Genomic DNA, 24,098 nt, shown 5'->3' with positions numbered 1-24,098 from the left:
GGGTCAGTTCCCGGGGGGGTGGAACTGGAGCTGCTGGGACTGAACTGGGGGAGGGGCAGAGGGGGCGGGGTCAGCACGGGGGGGAGGGGGAGGGGCGGTGACCTCTGACCCCTGAGGGACCCCTGAATGACCCCGGGGTGACCATGAGTGACCTCTGACCTGTATGACCCCAATGTCACCCCGAGTGACCCCTGACCCTTGGTGACCCCCGGCATGACCCTGAGTGACCTCTGACCCCAAAGTGACCCCCGACCAACCCTGAGGGGCCCATGACCTCTGAATGACCCCAGAGTGACCCCAAAATGACCCCAAATTCACCTTGGAATGACCCCAGGGTGACCCAAAAATGACCCCTGACCCCAGAGTGACCCCAGAGTGACCTCTCAATGACCCCTGACCTTTGAATGACCCCTGGAGTGACCCCTGACCCTGGAGTGACCCCAGGGTGCCCCCCCGAGGCCTCAGCCCCTCCCCCACCCCAGCCCCTCCCCCCCCTTTGGCCCCGCCCCCATCCTCACCTGGGGCGTGGCCGATGAAGCCGAAGGGGGCGGGGCTCGGCCCCACCCCCACCGCGCCCCCCCCGGGCTGGGGCGGGGCCTGGGGTGGGGGAGGGGCGTGGAGCAGCATCACCTGGGGGGGGGGGATGGGCGGGGCCGGGCACGTGGGGCTGGGGGGGAGGGGGAGGGGGTCACCGAGGCCCCGCCCCCCAAAGCCGAGAGAAGCCAAAGCCCCGCCCCTGCCCGGCCCCTCCCCCACCCCGCAATTTTTTCCTTTTTTCCCCCAATTTTTGATCCCCTCCCCCATTGCCCCTCCCCCTCCATATTCCGCATTTTTTTCCCCCAAAATTTTTCTCCCCTCCCCCCCCCTCCACTCCCAGCCCCTCCCCCACCCCCAGAATCCCAAATTTTCCTCCCCTCCCCCACCCCCAATTCCCGATGTTTCCCCTCCCCCACCTGGCTCACGTGACCGTATCCATGGTGATGCAGCGTGAACACGGCCGGGGGCGGGGGAGGGGCGGCCCCTCCCCCCTGCGGCGGGGGCGGGGCCTGGGGCGGGGCAGGGGCGGGGCCGAAGCCGCCCTGGGGGGAGGGGGCGGCGCCGGGCGGGGGTGGGGGAGGGGCGGGGGCGGCTCCCGCGGGAGGGGGCGGGGCCGAGGGGGGAGGGGCGGGGGCGGAGCCTCCCGAGGGGTTGGGTGGGGGTTGGGGGGGAGGGGCCGCGGGTGGGGGAGGGGCGGGGGCGGCGCCCAGGAACAGCCCCGGGGCGGGGGGGGGGAGGGGCGGGGGCGGGGCCTCCTCCGTGCTGGAACAGAGCGGGGGAGGGGCGGGGTCAGGCGGGGGGGAGGGGCCAGGCCCCGCCCCCTCCCCCTTTAAACCCCTCCCCCCCCCATGGTTTGGGTCCTTACCTGCCCAGGTGAGGCCGTGGGGGCGGGGTTGGACCCCCCCGCGGGGGTGGGGGAGGGGCCGAGCTGGGGGGGGGGGGAAGGGCGGGTGCACGGCGGCTGTGGGGGAGGGGCGGGGTCAGAAACCAGCGAGGGGGGAAGGGGGGGGGAGGGGCCAGGCCCCGCCCCCTCCCCTCCCCCCCCGAATAAACCGGAATTGGGGGCGGGGCGGGGGAGGGGCGGCTCTCACCGTAGAGCGGCTGCGGAGGGGGCGGAGCCTCCGGCGGAGGGGGCGGGGCGAAGGGCGGTGCCGCTGCCGGAGGGGGCGGGGCGGGGGCGGCCCCGCCCACCAGCGCGGTGGGGGAGGGGTGGTGGTGGTGGGCGGGGCCCTGGTGGGGCGGGGGGAGGAGCCTGGGGCTGCCCGGGAGCATCGGGGCGAACACGGGCTGGGGGGGGAGGGGCGAAAAGGGGCGGGGTCAGGGGGTCAGGGGGCGGGGCTGAGCCATCCCCCACTCATGGAGGGCTTCAGAGCCCCGCCCCCACCCTCATCAATATTCAGAGCCCATCCCCCACCCTCATAAATATTCAGAGCCCCGCCCCCAAAGTTTTCTGCCCCTCCCCCACTCCTCAAACACATTTTGACCCCTCCCCCACCCCAAACTTGGCCCCTCCCCCACCCTCAGCTCCACCCCCCGTTACTTTTAGCCCCTCCTCCCCACCCAAAGCCCCTCCCCCACCCTTTATCCCCTCCCCCTCCATATTTCAAGCCCCTCCCCCACTCCTAACCCCTCCCCCCTCCCCCCCTTTTCTCCCATTGGTCACCTGTTGGTAGTGGGGGAGGGGCGGCACCAGCGGGGGGGGCGGTCCCGGGGGGGCCCCTCCCCCCCCCGCCCCGAAGCCCTGGGGGGGCCCGAAGGAGATGAAGGAGGAGAAGGGCGGGGGAGGGGCGGCCACCAGCGGGGGCGGGGCCGAGCCGGGGGCGGGGTGGGCGTCGCTCCGGGGGGGGAGGGGCGAGCCTGGAGGGGGGAGGGGACAAAAGGGGGCGGAGTCAGAGATGGGGGCGGGGCTGGCACGGAGCCCAATCCCTTTTGGGGGGGGGAGGGGCGGGGCTCACCTTTGGCCCCGCGGAATTTTCCGGAAGCGGAGCCGGAAACTGGGAACGGGAAAAGCTGGGGGGGCTGGGGGCAAAAGGGGGCGGGGTCAGTACAGGCCACGCCCCCTTCCCCAATCCCCGCCTCCCTCTGTCCTGGCCCCGCCCCCTTTCCCGTCACTCACCTGGACGGGGGCGGGGCCCACGTGGAGCTGGGGGATGTAGGAGATGTAGTGGGGGGGAGGGGCCGGGTAAAGCCCCGCCCCCGCCCCGCCCCCGGCCCCGCCCCCTGCGGCCGCTGCTGCTGCCCCTCCCCCTCCCGGCAGCACCCCCATGGTGGGGGAGGGGCGGGGCGTGGGGGAGGGGGCGGCGCTGGGCGGGGCCTTGGCCTGGGGAGGGGCGAGAGGAAAAAGGGGGCGGGGTCAGAAAGGTCCGGAATCGCCGCGGCCACGCCCACAATGAGTCAACCCCGCCCCTCCCCCCTCCAGCCACGCCCAACGCATTCCTCGGCCCCTCCCCCACCTTCAGGCTCCTCCCCCACCCCTTGGCCCCGCCCCCCCCTCAGACCCTCCCTATTTTAGCCCCTCCCCCCGCTCTGTAACCCCTCCCCTTTCTCACCCCCTCCCCCACCCAATTAACCCCTCCCCCACTCCTGACCCTTCCCCATTTCCTTTTAGCCCCTCCCCCTTTTTTCCAGCCCCTCCCCCACCCTTTCCCTTTTGCATTTCTCAGCCCCTCCCCCTTTTCCTTTAACCCCTCCCCCTTCCTTTTAGCCCCTCCCCCCTCTCACCAGGCCCCGCCCCCTCTCAGGCCCCGCCCCTCTCACCAGGCCCCGCCCAGGGCTGAATTCCTTCGCGTTCGGGTTCAGCCTCGAGCGCTTCACCTGCCTGGGGGGAGGGGAGGGGAGGGGGCGGGGTCAGACCCTGGGGGGGGGAGGGGCCGCACCTCCCCTCCCCCCCTTAGCCCCTCCCCCACCCCCGGCCGGGAAACCACGCCCCCAAAATTTGGGGTCAAAACGGCCAAAATTGGGATCCTGCCCCTCCCCCCATCCCCTGTGGCCCCTCCCCCCCCCCGTTTCCGGCCCCTCCCTCCCGTTTCCGGCCCCTCCCCCACTCACTCCGACACCGGCGCCTCCTCCTTCCCCTCCCCCACCCCGGGGGGCTCCCCGGGGGGGTCGCGCTGGCCCCGCCCCCTCCCGGCCCCGCCCCCACCCCCGCGGGGGGGGAGGGGGGAGGGGCGCGGGGCGGGGGGAGGGGCGGGGGCGGCTCCGGGGGGACCTGGGGGGGGAGGGGAGAGAAAAAAATGGGGAGAAAATGGGGAAAAATGGGAGGGGAAAATGAACCAAAATGAGCCAAAAATGGCCCAAAAAATGACCCCAAAATGACCCTAAAATGACCCAAAAAATGACTCTAAAATGACCCTAAAATGAGCCAAAAAATGACCCCAAAAATTACCCAAAATGACCCCAAAATGACCACAAAAATGAACCAAAAATGACCTCAAAAGTGACCCAAATATGACCCAAAAAATGAATCAATAATGACCCAAAAAATGACCCAAAGTAACCCCCAAAAATGACCCCAAAATGGACCCAATTAACCAAAATTAATGGAATGGTCTAAAATACCCAAAAACGTCCCCAGAATCGCTGATGTGAACCCAAAAGTGACCCCAGAACGAACCAAATGAATCCAAATTGAACAAAATCATCCAAAACTGCCCCAAGTTCCCAAAAATGGCCAAAAGTGACCCGAAACTGCCAAACAGCCCCAAAATGACCCCAAAATCCATGAAATGAATCGAAATAACCCCAAAAACCCCAAAGAGCTGAAAATCACCAAGACCGACCCAAAATGACCCAAAACCATCCCCAAAAACCCCCGAACCCCGCCCCTCCCCCACCCCCATTCCGCCCCTCCCCCACCCCAATCTTCCCCCTCCCTTCCCCCCCCCCTTTTATTTGGCCCCTCCCCCCCGTTTTGGCTCCTCCCCCTTTTCCTTTGCCCCGCCCCCACCTTGCCCATCCCCCGCTGCTCCTCCCGGCTCCGGGCTCCGCCTCCTGTGGGGGAGGGGCGGGGTCAGCTCCGCATGGGGGGAGGGGGAGGGGCAGCACCGAAGCCCCGCCCCTTTCCCCGCCCCTTTCTTGTTCGGGTGGGCGGGGCCTCCCCCCTTTGCCCCTCCCCCCCCTCACCTTTCCGGGGGGTCTCGGGCGGCTCCGGGGGGGTGGGGGGAGGGCCGGGGGGAGGGGGAGGGGGCGGAGCCTCCTTTGTTGGGGGAGGGGAAGGGAGGGCGGGGCTCCCGGGGCCGCCCCTCCCCCCCCACCCCCGGCGGGGGCGCCTCGGCCCTTGCGGGGGGGAGGGGCGGGGGGAGGGGCGGCCCCGCCCCCGGCCCCGCCCTGGCCCCTCCCCCCCCCTCGCAGGGGCCGCTGGGATTGGGGCGACGTCCGGGGGGGCCTGGAAAGGGGGAGGGGCAAAGGGGGCGGGGGGAGGGGTCAGGAGGCTCCGCCCCCGACCCCAGGCCCTCCATTCTCAAAAATCCCCTCCCCCACTCCTTTAGGCCCCTCCCCTAAACCCTGAGCCCCCACCCCCACCATTCAAGCCCCTCCTCCTCCATCCTTAAGCCCCTCCCCCAGACCTTTAGGCCCCTCCCACACCCTTAAACCCTCCCCCTCACTTTAAGCCCCACCCCCACGTTTTTAACCCCTCCCCACCCCTCAAGCCCCTCACCATCCATTCAAGCCCCTCCCCCACCTTTTACTCCCATCCCCTTTTTAGCCCCTCCCCTTTTAGCCCCTCCCCCCTCACCTTGCTCCAGCCGGGCTCGCTGTGGGGAAGGGGCGGAGCCAACCGCGGCCCCGCCCCCCGGCCTTGGCCCCGCCCCTCCCCCGCCCCGGGGGCAGCGCGGGGGCCCCCCCCAGGCCCCGCCCCCTCTGCGGGGGGAGGGGCGGCGGCTTCTCCCTGGGGGGGGGAGGGGAGAGGGCAAAGGTCAGCGGCGGGGGAGGGGAATTGGGGGGGAAATTTGGGGGAATTTTGGGGTAAATTTGGGTGAATTCGGGGGAATTTGGGGGGAAATTTGCGGTAAATTTGGGGTAAATTTGGGGTAAATTTTGGGGTAAATTTTGGGGGAATTTCGGGGGAATTTTGGTGGAAATTCAGGTGAACTTTAAGTGAATTTTGGGCGGAGTTTTGGTTGGATTTTGAGAAAATTTCGGGTCAGTTTTGGGGTGAATTTGGGGTTGATTTTGGGTCAGTTCCGGGTGAATTTTTGAGTGAATTTTGGGTGTTTTTCGGGTTGATTTTGGGTCATTTCCAGGTGAATTTTTGGGTTGATTTGGGGTTGATTTTGGGTCAGTTCCAGGTGAATTTTCGGGTTGATTTTGGGTAAATCCCAGGTGAATTTTTGGGTGAATTTAGCATGATTTTTGGGTTGATTTTAGGTGAATTTGGGGTTGATTTTGGGTCAATTCCAGGTAAATTTTTGGTTTGATTTTGGGTGAATTTTAGGTTGATTTTGGGTTAATTCAGGTGAAATTTGGGGTGAATTTTGGGTGATTTTCGGGTTGAATTTGGATCAGTTCCAGGTGTATTTTGGGGTGAATTTCGGGTGAATTTGGGGTTGATTTTGGGTCAATCCCAGGTGAATTTTCAGGTGAATTTTGAATGATTTTTGGGTTCATTTTGGGTGAATTTGGGGTTGATTTTGGGTCAGTTCCAGGTGAATTCTTGGGTGAATTTGGGGTTGATTTTAGGTCAATTCCGGGTGAATTTTTGAGTGAATTTTGGGTGATTTTCGGGTTGATTTTGGGTCAGTTCCAGGTGAATTTTTGGGTAGATTTTGGGTGAATTTGGGGTTGATTTTGGGTCAATTCCGGGTGAATTCTTGAGTGAATTTTGGGTGATTTTCAGGTTGACTTTGGGTCAGTTCCAGGGAATTTTGGGGTGAATTTCAGGTTGATTTTGGGTGAGTTTCAGGTTGATTCTTGGTTCAATTCCAGGTGAATTTTTGGGTTGATTTGGGGTGAATTTTGGGTTGATTTTAGGTGAATTTTGGGTTGATTTTTGGGTTGATTTTTAGGTGAATTTTGGGTTGATTTTTGGGTTGATTTTTAGGTTGAATTTTGGGTTGATTTTGGGTCAATCCCAGGTGAATTCTTGAGTGAATTTTGGGTGATTTTCGGGTTGATTTTGGGTCAGTTCCAGGTGAATTTTCGGGCGAATTTGGGTGAATTTCAGGTTGATATTGGGTCAGTTCCAGGTGAATTTTTGGGTTGATTTTGGGTGAATTTTGGGTGATTTTTAGTGTGATTTTGGGCTGATTTTGGGTGAATTTGGGTGATTTTTCGGGTTAATTTGGGTGAATTTCGGGTGAATTTTCAGGTGAATTTTGGGTGATTTTAGTGTTGATTTTGGGTTGATTTTGGGTGAATTTTGGGTGATTTTCGTGTTGATTTTGGGTGATTTTTGGGTGATTTTTAGTGTTGATTTTGGGTGAATTTTGGGTGATTTTTCGTGTTGATTTGGGTTGATTTCGGGTGATTTTTGGGTGATTTTTAGTGTTGATTTCGTGTTGATTTTGGGTTGATTTCGGGTGATTTTTGCCCCCATTTCCCCTCCTTTCCCACCTGTGCGTGGCGCCCCCTCCTGGGCTGTCCCTCCCCGAGCCCGGGTGGGCGTGGCCAGGCCCGGGCGTGGCTGCCAGCGGAGGGGGCGTGTCCGCGGCGGGGGGCGTGGCCTGGCGCAGGCTCCGCCCCCCCTCGGCCTCGTCGTCCTCCAGCGCCGCCCGCAGGCGATGCCCGGGCAGGGCCTCGATCTCCCGGGCCAGGCGCTGCCGCCAGGAGGCGCTGTCCTCACGGGCCAGGGGCACCCTAAAGGGTTAAAAACCCAAAATCCCTGAATTCAGCCCAAAAAACCCCGAGGAAATCGGCTGGGAAACGGCCAAAGGCGCCCCGAAAACCCCGGCACAAAAACGACTGAAAACGGCCCAAAAATACCCCAAAAATACAGCTCGAAATACCGAAAAATAGAGCCCAAAAATCCCCAAAAATAGAGCCCAAAAACACTGAGAAATAGAGCCGAAAACCCAAGAAAACACCCCAAAAAACCATCCCAAAACCCTGAAAAATAGAGCCCAAAAACCCAAGGAAAACACCCCAAAAAAAACCACCCCAAAACCCCCAAAAATAGAGCCCAAAAACCCCAAAAATAGAGCCCAAAAACCTCAAAAATACACTCCCAAAAAAACCCCAATACTACCCCAAAAACCCTCAAAAAAAAAACCCCAAAAAATCTCAAAAAATCCCAAAAAACCACCCCAAAAATCCATCTCAAAACCCCAAAAAAGGTCCCAAAAAAACCCAAAAATCCGCTGGGAAATGCCCCAAAAAGAGCCAAAACACCCAAATCTGCCCGGGCCAGGCGCTGCCGCCAGGAGGCGCTATCCTCACGGACCAGGGGCACCCTAAAGGGTTAAAAACCCAAAATCCCCTCAATTCAGCCCAAAAAACCCCGAGGAAATCGGCTGGGAAACGGCCCGAAAATACCCCAAAAATACAGCTCCAAAAATACCGAAAATTGAGCCAAAACCCCCAAAAACAGAGGCCCAAAATCCCAAAAATAGAGCACAAAACACCGAAAAAATAGAGCCCAAAATACCCCAAAATACAGCTCAAAATACCGAAAATTGAGCCCAAAATATCCCAAAATACAGCCAAAACCCCCAGAAATTGAGCCCAAAACCCTCAAAAATTGAGCCCAAAACCGCCCCAAAACCCCAAAAATAGAGCCCAAAATACCCCAAAAATACAGCCCAAAAACCCCCAAAAATAGAGCCCAAAACCCCCAGAAAACACCCTCAAAAACCACCCCAAAACCCCGAAAAATACAGCCCAAAAATGCCCAAAATATAGCCCAAAACCCCCAAAAATAAAACCCAAAATACCCCAAAATACAGCCCAAAAACACTGAAAAATAGAGCCCAAAAACCCCAAAAATAGAGCCCAAAACACCCAAAAATAGAGCCCAAAATATCCCAAAATACAGCCCAAAACCCCCCAGAAATTGAGCCCAAAACCCTCAAAAATTGAGCCCAAAAACCGCCCCAAAAACCCCAAAAATAGAGCCCAAAAACCCAAGAAAACACCCCAAAAAACCACCCCAAAACCCTGAAAAATAGAGCCCAAAAACCCAAAAAGCACCCCAAAAAACCACCACAAAAACCACCCAACATACAGACCAAAACTCCCAAAAATAGAGCCCAAAAACCCAAAAAAAACATCCCAAAAAAACCACCCCAAAACCCTGAAAAATAGAGCCAAAAACCCAAAAAGCACCCCAAAAAACCACCACAAAAACCACCCAACATACAGACCAAAACTCCCAAAAATAGAGCCCAAAAACCAAAAAAACACCCAAAAAAACCACCCCAAAACCCTGAAAAATACAGCCCAAAAGCCCAAAGAAACACCCTCAAAAAAACCCCAATACTACCCCAAAAACCCTCCAAAAAACCCCTAAAAACCATCTCAAAAAATCCCAAAAAATCACCCCAAAAAAACACTCCAAAACCCGCAAAATACAGCACAAAAACCCAAGAAAACCCCCCAAAAAAACCACCCCAAACCCCCAAAAATAGAGCCCAAAATCCCCAAAATTGAGCCCAAAAACCCAAGAAAACACCCCCAAAAACCACCCCAAAAACCCGAAAAATAGAGCCCAAAACCCAAGGAAACACCCAAAAAAAGAATGCCCAAAAACCCCTGGAGAAACCCCAAAAAAAACCCTAAAAAATTAAAAAATTAAAAAAAGAAAAACAAAAAAAACCAAAAAACCCCTCAAAAACCCCTCAAAAAAAAACCGAGAAAAACCTGAAAAAAACCCGAAAACACTCCAAAAAACCTCAAAAAATCACAAAAAAATCCCCAAAAAACCCCCAAAAAATCACCAGAAAAAAACCCAAAAAACCCCAAAAAAGCCCCCCAAAAAAACCCCAAAAAAATCCCCCAAAAAAGCCCCAAAAAAAACCCCAAAAATCACAAAAAACCCAAAAAAAACCCAAAAAAAACCCAAAAAAAATCACCCAAAAAAAACCCGAAAAAAACCCCAAAAACCACAAAAGAACCTGAAAAAAATCCCGAAAAGAACCCCTAAAAAAACCCGAAAAATTCCCCAAAAAAAAACCCAAAAAAAAAAAACCCCAAAAAAACCCCCAAAACACCCCAAAAAATCCCCAAAAAAAAACCGAAAAAAACCCCAAAGAAACCCCGAAAAAACCCCTAAAAAAGTCACAAAAAAAAAAACACAGAAAACCCCAAAATCCCCAAAAACACCTGAAAAAAGCCCAAAAAACTCCCAAAAAATCACAAAAAACCCCAAAAATCCCCAAAACCTCCCCAAACCCCCCAGATCCCCCGTTTTTCCCAAAACCCCCGGAATTTGCCCCAATTCTCACGTGTAGGGGGCCAGGCTGGAGTCGAAGGAGCTGCGCACGCCCAGGAGCCGCTCGTGGAAACGGAACATGGAGGCAGCGTCCCAGCCGTTGGACTGGAATTGGGGTAAAAAACGGGGATTTTGGGCAAAATGGGAATAATGGAAAATATGGAATGATGGGATAATGGGGGAAATGGGGATAATGGGATAATGGGGGAAAATGGGGATAATGGGATAATGGGAAATGAAACGGAACATGGAGGCAGCGTCCCAACCGTTGGACTGGAATTGGGGTAAAAAACGGGGATTTTGGGCAAAAATATAAAATGGGAAATATGGGAAATATGGGATAATGGGGACAATGGGATAATGGGGGAAAAAATGGGGAAAATGGGATAATGGAATAATGGGAAATGAAACGGAACATGGAGGCAGCGTCCCAACCGTTGGACTATGGGAAAATGGGGTGAAAAACGGGGATTTTGGGCAAAAATGGGAATATGGAAAATATGGGAAATATGGGATAATGGGGGAAATGGGATAATGGGGGAAAAAACGGGGATTTGGGGACAATGGAATAATGGGAAATGAAACGGAACATGGAGGCAGCGTCCCAGCCGTTGGACTGAAATTGGGGTAAAAACGGGGATTTTGGGCAAAAATGGGAAAAATGGAATAATGGGAAAAATGGAATAATGGGGGAAAAAACGGGGATTTGGGGAAAAATGGGGGAAAACAGGAAAAACTGAACATCTCGGCTGCATCCCAGCCGTTGGACTGAAAATGGGGTGAAAAACGGGGATTTTGGGCAAAATGATAAAATGGGAAAATGGGGAAAATGGAATAATGGGGGAAAAAACGGGGATTTTGGGAAAAAATGGGAAAAACTGAACATCTCAGCTGCGTCCCAGCCGTTGGACTGGGAATAATGGGGTAAAATAACGGGATTTTGGGCAAATTGGGGAAAATGGAATAATGGGGGGAAAAACGGGGATTTGGGGAAAAATGGGGGAAAAAACGGGGATTTGATGGGGGAAAAAACGGGGATTTGGGGAAAAATGGGAAAAATGGAATAATGGGGGGAAAATGGGGGGAAAAATGGGGGGAAAAAATGGGGATTTTGGGAAAAATGGGGGAAATGGAAATAATGGGGAAAATGGAATAATGGAGGGAAAAATGGGGATTTTGGGAAAAATGGGGGAAAAACCGGGGATTTTGGGAAAAATGGGAAAAATGGGAATAATGGGAAAAATGGAATAATGGGAAAAATGGAATAATGGGGGAAAAATGGGGGAAAAACCGGGGATTTTGGGACAAAAGGGGAAAACGGAACCGTGGGGCCGTTTTGGGTGGAATTCGGGCGATTTTGGGTCCCCCCGTTACCAGCTCCGGGTCCAGCTCGTCCCCATCGTCGCCATCGCCCTCCCAGCGTTCCAGAACCTTCTCCGGGCGCTCCCCGTTCAGCCTGGGCCCGGCCCCGCCCGGCAGCTGCTCTGAGGATTGGGGAGAAACCCGGGGGTTTTGGGCAAAATCAGAAACGGGGCAGAATCCGCGAAATTCGGGGGAAAAGGACCCAAAATTGAGGGGAAAAGGCCCCAAAATTGAGGAGAAATCCAGGGATTTTGGGCAAAATCAGGAATTCTCCAGAATCCCCAAAATTCAAAGGAAAATGCCCCAAATTTCAGCAAAAAATGCCCCAAAATTGAGGGGAAAATGCCCCAAAATTGCCCAAAATTCAATGAAAAATTCCCCCAAAAATTCCGTGAGAAAAATGCCCCCAAAATCCCCAAAATTCGAATTCATCCCAAAAACCCGGAAGTGCCCCAAAACCCCAATTTCAACCCAAAGTGCCCCAAAAACCCCAATTTCAACCCAAAAAACCCCAATTTCAGCCCAAAATGGGGGTTTCTGATGGAAATTTGGGTTTTTTTCCCAAAATCTCCGTTTTTAGCCCCAGAATTTCTCCATTTTTGGTCAATTCCGGGTGTCCCAATGTGAACACCCCAATGCCCAAAGCTTTGAATGCCCCAAATCCCCGGATTTCAGCCCAAAATGGGGATTTTGACCCAAAATTTGGGATTTTTCACAGGAATTTGGGGTTTTTTCCCAAAATCTCCATTTTTCACCCCAGAATTTCACCGTTTTTGGTCAAACTGATGTCCCTGAGGGTCAGGGTCACCATGAACACCCCAGGCCCTGATTCCAGCCCCAAATTCAGGGATTTTCACAGAAATTTGAGGTTTTTTCACAGAAATTTCGCGTTTTTTCCCAAAATCTCCATTTTTCACCCCAGAATTTCACCGTTTTTGGTCAAATTGATGTCCCTCAGTGTCAGGGTCACCACATCCAGGGCCCTGAACACCCAGCCCTGATTCCAGCCCCAAATTGTGGGATTTTGACCCAAAATTCGCTGTTTTTCACAGAAATTTCACGTTTTTTCCCAAAATCTCCGTTTTTCACCCCAGAATTTCACCGTTTTTGGTAAAACTGATGTCCCTCAGTGTCAGGGTCACCACGTCCAGGGCCCTGAACACCATCGTGTCCACGAGGTCCTCGCGGCGGGGGAGGGGCGGCGGCCCCGGGGCGGGGGAGGGGCGGCGGTGAACGGCGTCCAGGGCCAGCTCAAACTGGGGCCAAAAACGGGAAAAACGGGAAAAATGGGTTAAAAATGGGGATAATGGGGGATAATGGGCGGGAAAATGGGGGAAATGGGGGGAAATGATGGGGGAAAATGGGGGAAAAAATGGGGAAATAATGGGGAAAAATGGGGGAAAATAGAGGGGAAAAGGGGAAGGAAAAATGGGGGAAAAATGGGAAAAAGGGTTAAAAATGGGAAATAACAGGAAAAAACTGGGGAAAAAAGGGGGAATGAAAAAAGGGTTAAAAATGGGAAATAATGGGGGAATAATGGGGGAAAAGGGTTAAAAATGGGGGAAAATAGGGAGGAAACAGGGGAAGGAAAAATGGGGAAAAAATGGTTAAAAATGGGGAAAAAGGGGGAAAAGGGTTAAAATGGGGAAAAGGGTTAAAAATGGGAAATAACGGGGAAAATGAGGAAAAAGGGTTAAAAATGGGGAAAAGGGGAAAAAATGGGGAAATCAGGGTGAAAAATGGGGAAAAATGAGGAAGAAGGGTTTAAAATAGGGGAAAAGGGTTAAAAATGGGAAATAAGGGTTAAAAAAGGGAAATAAGGGGAAAAATGGGGAAAAGAGGGAAAATGGGGAAAAAGGGTTAAAAATGGGAAATAATGGGGGAAAAAGGGTTAAAAAATGGGGAAATAAGGGGGAAAATGGGTTAAAAATGGGAAAGAATGGGGAAAAAAGGGTTAAAAATGGGGGAACAAGGGTTAAAAATGTGGAAAAGGGGAAAAAATGGGAAAAAAGGGTTAAAAATGGGAAATAACAGGAAAAAACTGGGGAAAACAGGGGGAAAGGAAAAAAGGGTTAAAAATGGGAAATAATGGGGGAATAATGGGGGAAAAGGGTTAAAAATGGAGAAAAAGGGGAAAAATGGGGAAAAAGGGTTAAAAATGGGGAAATAAGGGCAAAAATGGGAAAAGGCGTTAAAAATGGGAAATAAGGGGAAAAATGGGGAAAAGGGTTAAAAACGGGAGAAAAGGGTTAAAAACGGGGAATGATGGGGGAAAAGGGGAAGGAAAAATGGGGAAAAAATGGAGAAAAGGGTTAAAAAAGGGGGAAAAGGGGAAAAATGGGGAAAATGGGGGGGAAAAGGGGAAGGAAAAATGGGGGAAAAATGGGGAAAATAAGGGTTAAAAATGGGGAAAAAAAAAGGTTAAAAATGGGGAAAAAGGGTTAAAAAATGGGAAATAATGGGGGAATAACTGGGGAAATGGGTTAAAAATGGGAAATAAGGGGAAGAAATGGGAAATAAGGGGAAAAATGGGGAAAAAGGGGAAAAATGGGAAAAAAGGGGGAAAATGGGGAAAAAATTGGGAAAAGGGTTAAAAAAGGGGGAAAAAGGGGAAAAATGGGGAAAAAGGGGAAAAATGGGGAAATAAGGGTTAAAAATGGGGAAAAAGGGAAAAAGGGGTAAAAAGGGTTAAAAACGGGGAAAATGGGGAAAAAGGGGTAAAAAATGGGGAAATAAGGGTTAAAAATGGGAAAGAATGGGACAAAAAGGGTTAAAAATGGGAAATAAGGGGAAAAATGGGGAAAAAGGGAAATAACGGGGGGGGGAACATTGCAGGTTAATTAAGGGTAATTGCAAGTTAATTAGAGAAGAATGCAGAGTTAATGGAGGGTTAATCAAGGGTAATTACAGGTTAATGAGTCGTTAATTAGTCAGTGAGGGGTTAATTGCAGGTCAATGAGAGGTTAATTAGGGCTGATTGCAGGTTAATGAGGGGTTAATTGCGGATCAATGAGAGGTTAATTAAGGGTAATTACAGGTTCATTAGAGAGGAATGAGGAGTTAATGAGAGGTTAATTAAGGGCAATTACAGGGTAATTAGAGAGGGGAATGCACAGTCAATGAGGGGTTAATTAAGGGTGATTGCAGGTTAATGAGGAGTTAATTAGTTAATGAGGGGTTAATTGCAGGTTAATGAGGGGTTAATTAGGGCTGATTACAGGTTAATGAGGGGTCAATTAAGGCTAATTACAGGTTAATGAGAGGTCAATTGCAGGTTAATGAGGGGTTAATTAAGGATGATTGCAGGTTAATGAGGGGTCAATTAAGGCTAATTACAGGTTAATGAGAGGTCAATTGCAGGTTAATGAGGGGTTAATTAGGGCTGATTACAGGTTAATGAGAGGTTAATTGCAGGTTAATGAGGGGTTAATTAAGGATGATTGCAGGTTAATGAGGGGTCAATTAAGGCTAATTACAGGTTAATGAGAGGTTAATTGCAGGTTAATGAGGGGTTAATTGCAGATCAATGAGGGGTTAATTAACGGTAATTACAGATTAATGAGAAAGGAATGCAGAATTAATGAAGGGTTAATTAAGGGTAATTAGAGGTTAATTAGAGAGAATGCAGCATTAATGAGGAGTTAATTAAGGATAGTTACAGGCTAATGAGGGGTTAATTAAGGGTAATTACAGGTCAATGAGTCGTTAATTCCTCAATGAGGGGTTAATTGCAGGTTAATGAGGGGTTAATCGGGGGGGTTGCAGGTTAATTAGTGGTTAATTAGGGTTAATTAAGGGTGATTGCAGGTTAATGAGAGGTTAATTAGTTAATGAGGGGTTAATTGCAGATTAATGAGGGGTTAATTAAGGGTGGTTGCAGATTAGTTCATCATTAGTTATGGTTAATGAGAGTTAATGAGGGTTAATGATGGTTAATGAGTCTAAATGAGCTGTTAATTATGGTTAATGGCAGTTAATGACAGTTAATGAGCAGTTAATGAGCGTTAATGGTGGTTAATGAGGGTTAACGAGCCGTTAATTATAGTTAATGAGGGTTAATGAGCAGTTAATGAGGGTTAATGATGGTTAATGAGGGTTAATGAGCCGTTAATGAGGGTTAATGAGGGTTAATGAGGGTTAATGATGGTTAATGAGGGTTAATGATGGTTAATGAGGGTTAACGAGCCGTTAATGATGGTTAATGAGTCATTAATTAGTCACTAATTAGTCATTAATTAGTCGTTAATTGGCACTGATTGCAGGTTAACAAGGGGTTAATTAGGGGGGTTGCAGGTTAATGAGAGAGGAATGCAGAGTTAATGAGGGGTTAATTAACAGTGATTGCAGTCTAATGAGGGGTTAATTAAGGGAGGTTGCAGGTTAATGAGGGGTTAATTAGGGGTCAATTAGAGTTAATTAAGGGTGGTTGCAGGTTAATGAGAGAGGAATGCAGGTTAATGAGTCGTTAATTAGTCAATGAGGGATTAATTGCAGGTCAATGATGGGTTAATTAGGGTGGTTGCAGGCTAATGATGGTTAATGATGGTTAATGAGCCGTTAATTAGTCATTAATTAGCGCTAATTGTCACTGACCTGGGCGCTGAGGGTTCTGAAGATGCCCTCGAAGGTTCGGCCACTGCGGACACGGACCTGGGCCAGGGAGCCCTGGGGACACAGAGTGACCAGAGTGACCATAGAGTGACCATAGAGTGACCACAGAGTGACCACAGTGACCATAGAGTGACCACAGAGTGACCAATGAGTGACCATAGTGACCATTGACCATCCCTGAGTGACCACTGAGTGCCCACTGCGGACACGGACCTGGGCCAGGGAGCCCTGGGGACACAGAGTGACCATAGAGTGACCAATGAGTGACCACAGTGACCATTGACCATCCCTGAGTGACCAATGAGTGACCAATGAGTGACCACTGACCAACTGACCACTGAGTGACCATCCCTGAGTGACCATAGTGACCACTGAGTGACCAATGACCATCCCTGAGTGCCCACTGCGCACACGGACCTGGGCCAGGGAGCCCTGGGGACAGAGAGTGAGTGACCATAGAGTGACCAACTGACCACTGACCAATGACCAACTGACCATTGAGTGACCACAGTGACCATAGAGTGACCACAGAGTGACCACTGAGTGACCACAGTGACCACAGAGTGACCATAGTGACCAATGAGTGACCACTGAGTGACCATTGACCATCCCTGAGTGACCATAGTGACCAATGAGTGCCCACTGCGGACACAGACCTGGGCCAGGGAGCCCTGGGGACAGAGAGTGACCAGAGTGACCATGGAGTGACCAGTGAGTGACCATAGAGTGACCAACTGACCACTGAGTGACCAATGAGTGACCACAGTGACCACTGAGTGACCATAGTGAGCACAGAGTGACCATTGACCATCCCTGAGTGACCACTGCGGACACGGACCTGGGCCAGGGAGCCCTGGGGACACACGGGGACAGAGAGTGACCATGAGTGACCACTGAGTGACCATCCCTGAGTGACCAACGAGTGACCAATGACCACTGAGTGACCACTGAGTGACCAATGACCATCCCTGAGTGACCACAGAGTGACCACAGAGTGCCCACTGTGGACACGGACCTGGGCCAGGGAGCCCTGGGGGCACAGAGTGACCATGGAGTGACCAGTGAGTGACCATGGAGTGACCAATGAGTGACCAACTGACCACTGAGTGACCATCCCTGAGTGCCCACTGCGGACACAGACCTGGGCCAGGGAGCCCTGGGGACACACAGGGGACAATGAGTGACCAATGAGTGACCACAGTGACCAATGACCACAGTGACCAATGAGTGACCAATGAGTGACCACAGTGACCAATGACCATCCCTGAGTGACCAATGAGTGACCATACAGTGACCAATGACCACAGTGACCAATGACCACAGTGACCAATGAGTGACCACAGTGACCAATGACCATCCCTGAGTGACCAATGAGTGACCACAGTGACCAATGACCACAGTGACCAATGAGTGACCACTGAGTGAGCACTGACCCCGAATGACCCCGAGTGACCCTCAGTGACCCCTCAGTGACCTCAAATTCCCACAAATCCCAAAAGGCCCCAAATCTCCGCCAAAATTCCCCTAAAAATCCCCCAAAATTGCCCCAAAAAATCTCCAAAAATTTCTCCAAAAAATCCCCAAAAATTCCCCAAAAAATCCCTCTAAAAATTCCCCAAAAAATCTCCCAAAATTCTCCAAAAAATCCCCAAAAATTCCCCAAAAAATCCCCAAAAATCCCCCAAAAAATCTCCAAAAATCCCCCAAAATGCCCCAAAAATCCCCCAAAAAATCTCCAAAAAGTCCCTCCAAAAGCCCTCAAGAACTCCCCAAAAATTCCCTAAAAAATCCCCCAAAATTCCCTAAAAAATCCTCAAAAAATTCCCCAAAAATTCCCTCTAAAAAGTCCAAAAAAATCTCCAAAAAAGCCCCCAAAAAATCCCCAAAAAATCCCCCAAAATTCCCCGCCCATCCCCCGCAGTCCCCCATTTGGAATTCCCCAAAATCCCCGGAATTTGCCCCATTTCTCTCTCACCACGCCGGCCGTCAGCACGTGCAGCATGCGCCCGTTCCCGTACACGCCCTCCGAGCCCTGCACCGGGGACATTTGGGGACTTTTGGGGACTTTTGGGGACTTCTGGGGTTTGCTGGGGTTGGGGGATTTGTAGGGATTTTTTTGGGGGTTTTTTTGGGGTTATTTTGAGGGGTTTTGGGGATTTTTAGGGATTTTTTTCAGGGTTTTTTAGGGATTTTTTGGGATTTTTTTCAGGGTTCTTTAGGGATTTTTTCAGGGTTTTTTAAGGATTTTTTTGGGGTTATTTTGAGGGGGTTTTTAGGGATTTTCTTGGGGTTATTTAGAGAGATTTTTTAGGGATTTTTTGGGGGTTATTTTAAGGGGTTTTGGGGTTTTTTAGGGATGTTTTTCGGGATCATTTTGGGGTTTTTTAGGAATTTTTTAGGGATTTCTTGGGGTTATTTTGAGGGATTTTGGGGATTTTCAGGGATTTTTTTCAGGGTTATTTTGAGGGGTTTTGGGGATTTTTAGGGGTTTTTTTCGGGTTATTTTCAAATTTTTTTTGAGGTTTTTTGGGGCTTTTTTGGGAGTTTCTGGGGAGGTTTTTGGGGATTTTTTGGGGGTTTTTTTTGAGGGGGTTTGGGGTTTTTTTGGGCTTTTTGGAGTTTCTGGAGAGGCTTTTCAGGATTTTGGGGGGTTTGGGTTTTTTACGATTTTTGGGCATTTTTGGAGGTTTTATTTCCAGGGTGTTCTGCAGATTTTGGGGATTTTCTGTAAAGATTTTAAAGTTTCTTTAGGGTTTTTTTTGGGCATTTTTCTCTCAATTCTGGGGAAAATTTTTTAGGATTTTTGAGAGTTTTTCGGGACAGTTTTTTGGGTGGATTTTGGAGGGGTTTTTTTGGGGTTTTTTTGGGATTTTTTGGGATTTTCTTACCGGGCATTTTCCCGCTGGGTTGGCCCTGCAGAGGAATTGGGGCAGGGGGAGTTAAAGGGGGGAAAATCCCAAATTTGGGGAACCCCAAAATCCCACCCGGAACCCCCCAAAGACCTGAGAGCCCCAGGATCCCCAGAGTGACCCAAAATCCCCTAAATTAATCCCAAAACGCCCCTAAATTCCATCCATGAACCCCAAAATCCCATTAATTAACCCCAAAATCCCCTAAATTAACCCCAAAACGCCCCTAAATTCCATCCATGAACCCCAAAATCCCATTAATTAACCCCAAAATCCCCTAAATTAACCCCAAAACGCCTCTAAATTTCATCCATGAACCCCAAAATCCCCTAAATTAACCCCAAAACGCCCCTAAATTCCACCAATGAACCCCAAAATCCCATTAATTAACCCCAGAACCTCCCAAAATCCCATTATTTAACCCCAAACTCCCATTAATTTACCCCCAAACCCCCGAAATCCCTCCAGTTCCCCAAAGTGACCCAAATTCCCCCAAACTGACTCCAAAACCTCCCAAAATCCCATCAATTAACCCCAAAACAGCCCTAAATCCCATTAGTTAACACCAAAATCCCCTTAAATTACCCCCAACACCCCCAAAATCCCTTAAATCCTCCCAAAATTGACCCAAAACCCCTCAAACCCCCCAAAATCTCCTCAAAATCCCCCAAATTCCCTCAAAAACCTCCAAATCCCCTCAAACCCACCCAAAACGCCCCAAATCCCCTCAAATCCCCTCAAACCCCCTCAGAATTCCCCAAATCCCCTCAAACCCACCCAAAACGCCCCAAATTCCCCAAATCCCCCCAGAATTCCCCAAATCCCCTCAGAATTCCCCAAATCCCCTCAAACCCCCTCAGAATTCCCCAAATCCCCTCAAATCTCCCAAATCCCCTCAAACCCTCCCCCACCCCCCCCGCCCCTCCCCCACTCACCTGCCGCCCCCCTCCCCCCGCCCCTCCCCCCCCCGCGGGCCCTGCCCCCTCGGCCGCCCCTCCCCCACCCCCGCCGGGGCTCGGGGGCTCGTTCGGGGCCGTTCGGGGCGGGGCCGGGGGCGGCGGCGCCGGCGGCGGCTTCAGCATGGCCGGGGGGGGGGGGGCCCGGCGGGGATTTTGGGGCGGATTCCGGAGATTTTGGGGCTGCGCGGGGCCCGAGGCCGCGCCGGAGCCCTGAGGGGCGGAGGGATCCGCGCGGCTCCCGCCGTCAAACCCAATGGCGGATCCTTCCGCCGGCGGCTCCGAACCCCCTTCAAACCCATCCCAACCCCCAAAACCACCTCCGTCCGCTTCCTCGCGTGGGGTTCTCCCACACTTCTTCAACCGCGTTGCCGAAATCTCCCGGTTTCGCCCCAAAATCCGCCCCTCCGCCGCGTCAAATAGTCCCTTCGTTCGGGACTGCGCATGCGCGGCGGCTCCAGCGCGCCTTGCTCCCCCGCGCCGCCAGGGGGCGCACGCAGAAGGGGCGGGGCCAAGGCCGGAAGCGGAAGCGGCGCCCGCTGGGCAGAACCCGGAAGCGGAAGCGGCGCCGTGCGGGGCTGTGAGGAGGAGGAGGAGGAGGAGGAGGAGGAGGAAGCGCGGCCGGGGGGTCCCGGGGGTCCCCGAGGTTCCCCCGCAGCTCCCCCGGGACCGAGCGGGACCCAGCGGGACCCGGCGGGGCCGCCATGGTGAGCGCCCGGAATCTGGGGGGAATTCGGGGAATTTGGGGATTTTTTGGGATTTTCTGGGGATTTTTGGGGAATCTCGGGGGTCCCGGGGGGTGACAGCAGAGGGGGAGGGAGAGACCGGGGGCTCCGGGGAGGTTCGGGGCGGTTTTGGGATATTTTGGGGGGATTTCAGGATTTGGGGATTTTTCGGGATTTTTTGGAATTTTTGGGGTTTTTTTTGGAGAATTTGGGGAATTTTGGGGGGTCCCGGGGGGGTGACAGCGGTGGGGGAGGAGGAGAACGAGGGGTTCGGGGGGGATTTTTGGGAAAATTTGAGGATTTTGGGGGAATTTGGGGAAAACTTGGGATTTTTAGGGGGAATTTGGGGGGAATTTAAGGATTTGGAGGGGATTTGGGGCTGTTTGATGAATTTTGGGGGGATTTGGGGCTGTTTGATGAATTTTGGGGCTGTTTGATGAACTTAGGGGTGGATTTGGGGCTGTTTGATGAATTTTGGGGCGGATTTGGGGCTGTTTGATGAATTTTGGGGCGGATTTGGGGCTGTTTGATGAATTTTTGGGGTCTCTCCCCAATTCTTGAGCCTCTCCCTCACTTTGACACAATTTATTTCCTTTTTTTCCTTCATTTTCTGTTTTTTAATAATTTTTTCCTTTTTTTCCTTTTCATTTCTCCTTTCCTCCCTCTTCTCCCATTTAATTTTCCTTTTTCCCCCATTTTTCTCCCCATTTTCCCCATCCCAACAATTTTTCCCATTCCCTCCCCATTTTTTCCCTTTTCCCGATTTTTCCACCTTTTATTTTCCTTTTTTTATTTTATTTTCCATTTTCTTTCAATTTTTCTTTTATTTCTTTTATTTTTCCCTTTTCCCCCCATTTTTTTCCCTTTTCTTTTTCAATTTTTCCCCATTTTTCCTCTTTCCCCCCATTTTCCCCCCATTTTTTCCCCTTTTTCCATTTTTCTCCATTTCCCCCAAATTTTCCCTTTTTTTCCTTTACTCCCCCATTTTTTCCTTTTATTTTCCACATTTCCTCCTTTTTCTCCACATTTTTCCCTGATTTCCCCTTTTTCCCCATTTTTCATTTGATTTTCCCCATTTTTCCCATTTCCCCCTTTTTCTCCCCATTTTCCCCCTTTGATTTCCCCTTTTTCCCCATTTTTTATTTTTTCCCATTTTTCTCCTTTTCCCCCTTTTTCTCCCCATTTTTTCCCTTTGATTTTCCCTTTTCCCCCATTTTTTTATATTTTTTCCCCATTTTTCCCATTTTCCCCCTTTTTCCCCCCATTCCCAGCGCCCCCCCCGCCCCCCCCCGGCGCCATGAGCGGCCCCTCGGGGGGGGGGGTCCCGACCCGAGGCCCAAAATCCCCCAAATTCACCCCAAAATCCCCAAAACCCCCCAAATTCACCCCAAAACCCCCCAAATTCACCCCAAACTGCCCCCAGTTCCCAAAATCCCCCAAATTTCACCCAAAACCGCCCCAAGCCTCCCTCAAACCCCTCAATTCGTCCCCAAAATCTCCCGAATTTGACCCAAAACCTCTCAAACCTCTCGGATTTTGCCAAAATTCCCCCGAATTTGGCCCAAAACCCAAATTTCAGCCAAAACCCCCCAAAATCTCCCCCAAACCCCTCGAATTCGACCCAAAATCTCTCAAATTTCGCTGGAATTCCCTCGGTTTTGACCCGAAATTCCCCAAATCCCCCAAAATCGCCCCCAAACCCCTCGAATTCGACCCAAAATTCCCCAAATCTCCCCCAAAAGCCCCAAAATCTCCCAATTCTTTCTCAAAATCTCTCAAATTTCCCCCAAAACCCCCAAAATTCGCCCGATTTTGCCCAAATTCCCCCAAATTTGACCCAAGCCCTCCCTAAACCTTCCCCGAATCTCCCAAAATCGCCCCAAAATCCCCCAAATTTGACCAAAAACCCCTCAGGTTTTGCCGAAATTCCCCCAAATCTGACCCAAAATCTCCCGAATTTCCCCCAAAACCTCCCAAAGTCGCTCTCAGACCCCTCAAGTTTTGCCGAAATTCCTCCCAATTTTGCCCAAACTCCCCCAAATTCGTCCCCAAATTTCGCCGAAATTCCACCAAATCTGACCCCAAAACCCTCGAATTTCACCCAAAACCCCTCAAATCTGACTCAAAACCCCTCAAATTTCCCCCAAAATCCCCCGAATTTCACCCAAACCCCCTCAAATCTGACCCAAAACTTCGCCGAAATCCCCCAAATTTCACCAAAACCGCTCAAATTTTGCCAAAACGCCTCAAATTTTGCCCAAAACGCCTCAAATCTGACCCAAAACCCCTCAAACTTTGCCGAAATTCCCCGAATTTCACCCAAAACTCTTCAAATCTGACCCAAAACCGCTCAAATTTTTTCCAAAACTCCTCAAATCTGACCCAAAACTTCGCCGAAATTCCCCCGAATTTCACCCAAAACGCCTCAAATTTCCCCCAAAACCCCTCAAATTTCCCCCAAAATCTCCCAAATTTCCCCCCAAATTTCTCCCCAAACTCTTCAAATCTGACCCAAAACCCCCCGAATTTCACCCAAAATCCCTCAAATCTGACCCAAAATCCCCCGATTTTCCCCCAAAACCCCTCAAATTCCCCCCAAATTCCCTCAAATTTCCCCCAAAATTCCCCGAATTTCCCCCAAATCTCCTCAAATCCGACCCAAATTCCCTCAAACTCACCCCAAACCCCTCCCCCTGTCCCCTCCCCGCCCCGATTTGCCCAAAACTCCGCGGATTCTCCCCAAAGCTCCGGGGCCGCCGCTCCCCCCCCGGGGCTGGCGCGATTTCTGCCAGCGCCAGGCCCGCGCCGCCGCCCGCGACTTCGCGCGCCGCTATCGCGACTTTGTCGCGACGCAGCCGCAGCTGGGCGGGCCCGGCGCCGCCGCCGCCTTCTCGCGACGCTTTCGCGCGGAACTTTCTGGAACATTTCGAGGCCGAGGCGGCGGCCGAGAGGGGCGGGGCCGGGGCCGGAGGGGGCGGGGCCGACGTGAGGCGATGTGGGCGGGGCGAGGGCGGGGCGGGGCCGGGGAAACGGGGCTGAAATCGGCGGGGTTGAGAGAAAATCGACGGAAATGGAGCCGAAAATGAGGGAAGTGGAGCCGAAATTGAGGGAAAGTGGGTTAAAAGTTGGGGAAATTGAACGAAATTGAGGGGAATTGAACCAAAATTGGGGGGAATTGAACCGAAATTGAGGGAAAGTGGGTTAAAAATTGGGGAAATTGAGCCGAAATTGAGGGAAATTGAGCCGAAACTGAGGGAAATGGACCCAAAATTAAGGGGAATGGAGCCGAAATTGGGGGGAATGGACCCAAAATTGGGGGGAATTGAGCGAAAATCAACGGAAGTTGACCCAAAAATGAGGGAAATTGAACTGAAATTGGGGGAATGGACCCAAAATTGAGGGAAATGGAGCCGAAATTGAGGGAAATGGAGCCAAATTTGAGGGGAATTGACCCAAAGCTGAGGGAAATTGAACCAAAATTGAGGGAAATTGAACCAAAATCGGCAGAAATCGACCCGAAATTGAGGAAATCGGGACAAAAATTGGGGAAATTGAACTAAAATTGGCAGAATTTGACCCAAAATTGAGGGAAGTTGACCCAAAGCTGAGGGAAATTGGCTTGGATTTGGGGGAA

General features: G+C 51.8%; 1 protein-coding gene and 1 long non-coding RNA gene across 4 annotated transcripts; one reads left to right on the top strand and one right to left on the bottom strand.

The window, feature by feature from the left end:
- Positions 1-527: 527 nt before the first annotated feature.
- Positions 528-19,821, bottom strand: LOC139586407 (ataxin-2-like protein). Its single transcript, XM_071419746.1, has 19 exons — positions 19,719-19,821; positions 18,763-18,787; positions 17,850-17,906; positions 15,857-15,928; positions 12,366-12,519; positions 11,276-11,385; positions 9,915-10,006; positions 7,090-7,332; positions 5,273-5,425; positions 4,484-4,527; positions 3,586-3,745; positions 3,295-3,355; positions 2,654-2,857; positions 2,493-2,556; positions 2,201-2,394; positions 1,629-1,824; positions 1,403-1,498; positions 954-1,299; positions 528-667 (listed from the first exon to the last, which is right to left on the bottom strand). The coding sequence occupies exons 3-18, from the start codon at positions 17,874-17,876 to the stop codon at positions 959-961; spliced, it is 2,211 nt and encodes a 736-aa protein (XP_071275847.1). The 5' UTR covers positions 17,877-17,906; positions 18,763-18,787; positions 19,719-19,821; the 3' UTR covers positions 528-667; positions 954-958.
- On the top strand, positions 5,607-6,791 carry LOC139586419 (uncharacterized). 3 transcript variants are annotated; one of them, XR_011677776.1, is made up of 4 exons: positions 5,607-5,724; positions 6,183-6,485; positions 6,543-6,667; positions 6,723-6,789. It is a non-coding gene; the product is annotated as an uncharacterized lncRNA (long non-coding RNA). The 3 variants fall into 3 exon arrangements; XR_011677774.1 differs by having other exon boundaries at positions 6,543-6,791; XR_011677775.1 differs by lacking the exon at positions 5,607-5,724 and adding an exon at positions 6,053-6,104 and having other exon boundaries at positions 6,543-6,791.
- Positions 19,822-24,098: the final 4,277 nt, after the last annotated feature.

Source organism: Agelaius tricolor, unplaced genomic scaffold (assembly GCF_023055355.1).
Source record: "Agelaius tricolor isolate 1412-34295 unplaced genomic scaffold, bAgeTri1.0.p SCAF_117, whole genome shotgun sequence".
In the NCBI taxonomy this organism is placed as follows: domain Eukaryota; kingdom Metazoa; phylum Chordata; class Aves; order Passeriformes; family Icteridae; genus Agelaius; species Agelaius tricolor.
Note: the sequence above shows the minus strand (reverse complement) of the source record. Positions and strands in the feature narration are given on the sequence as shown.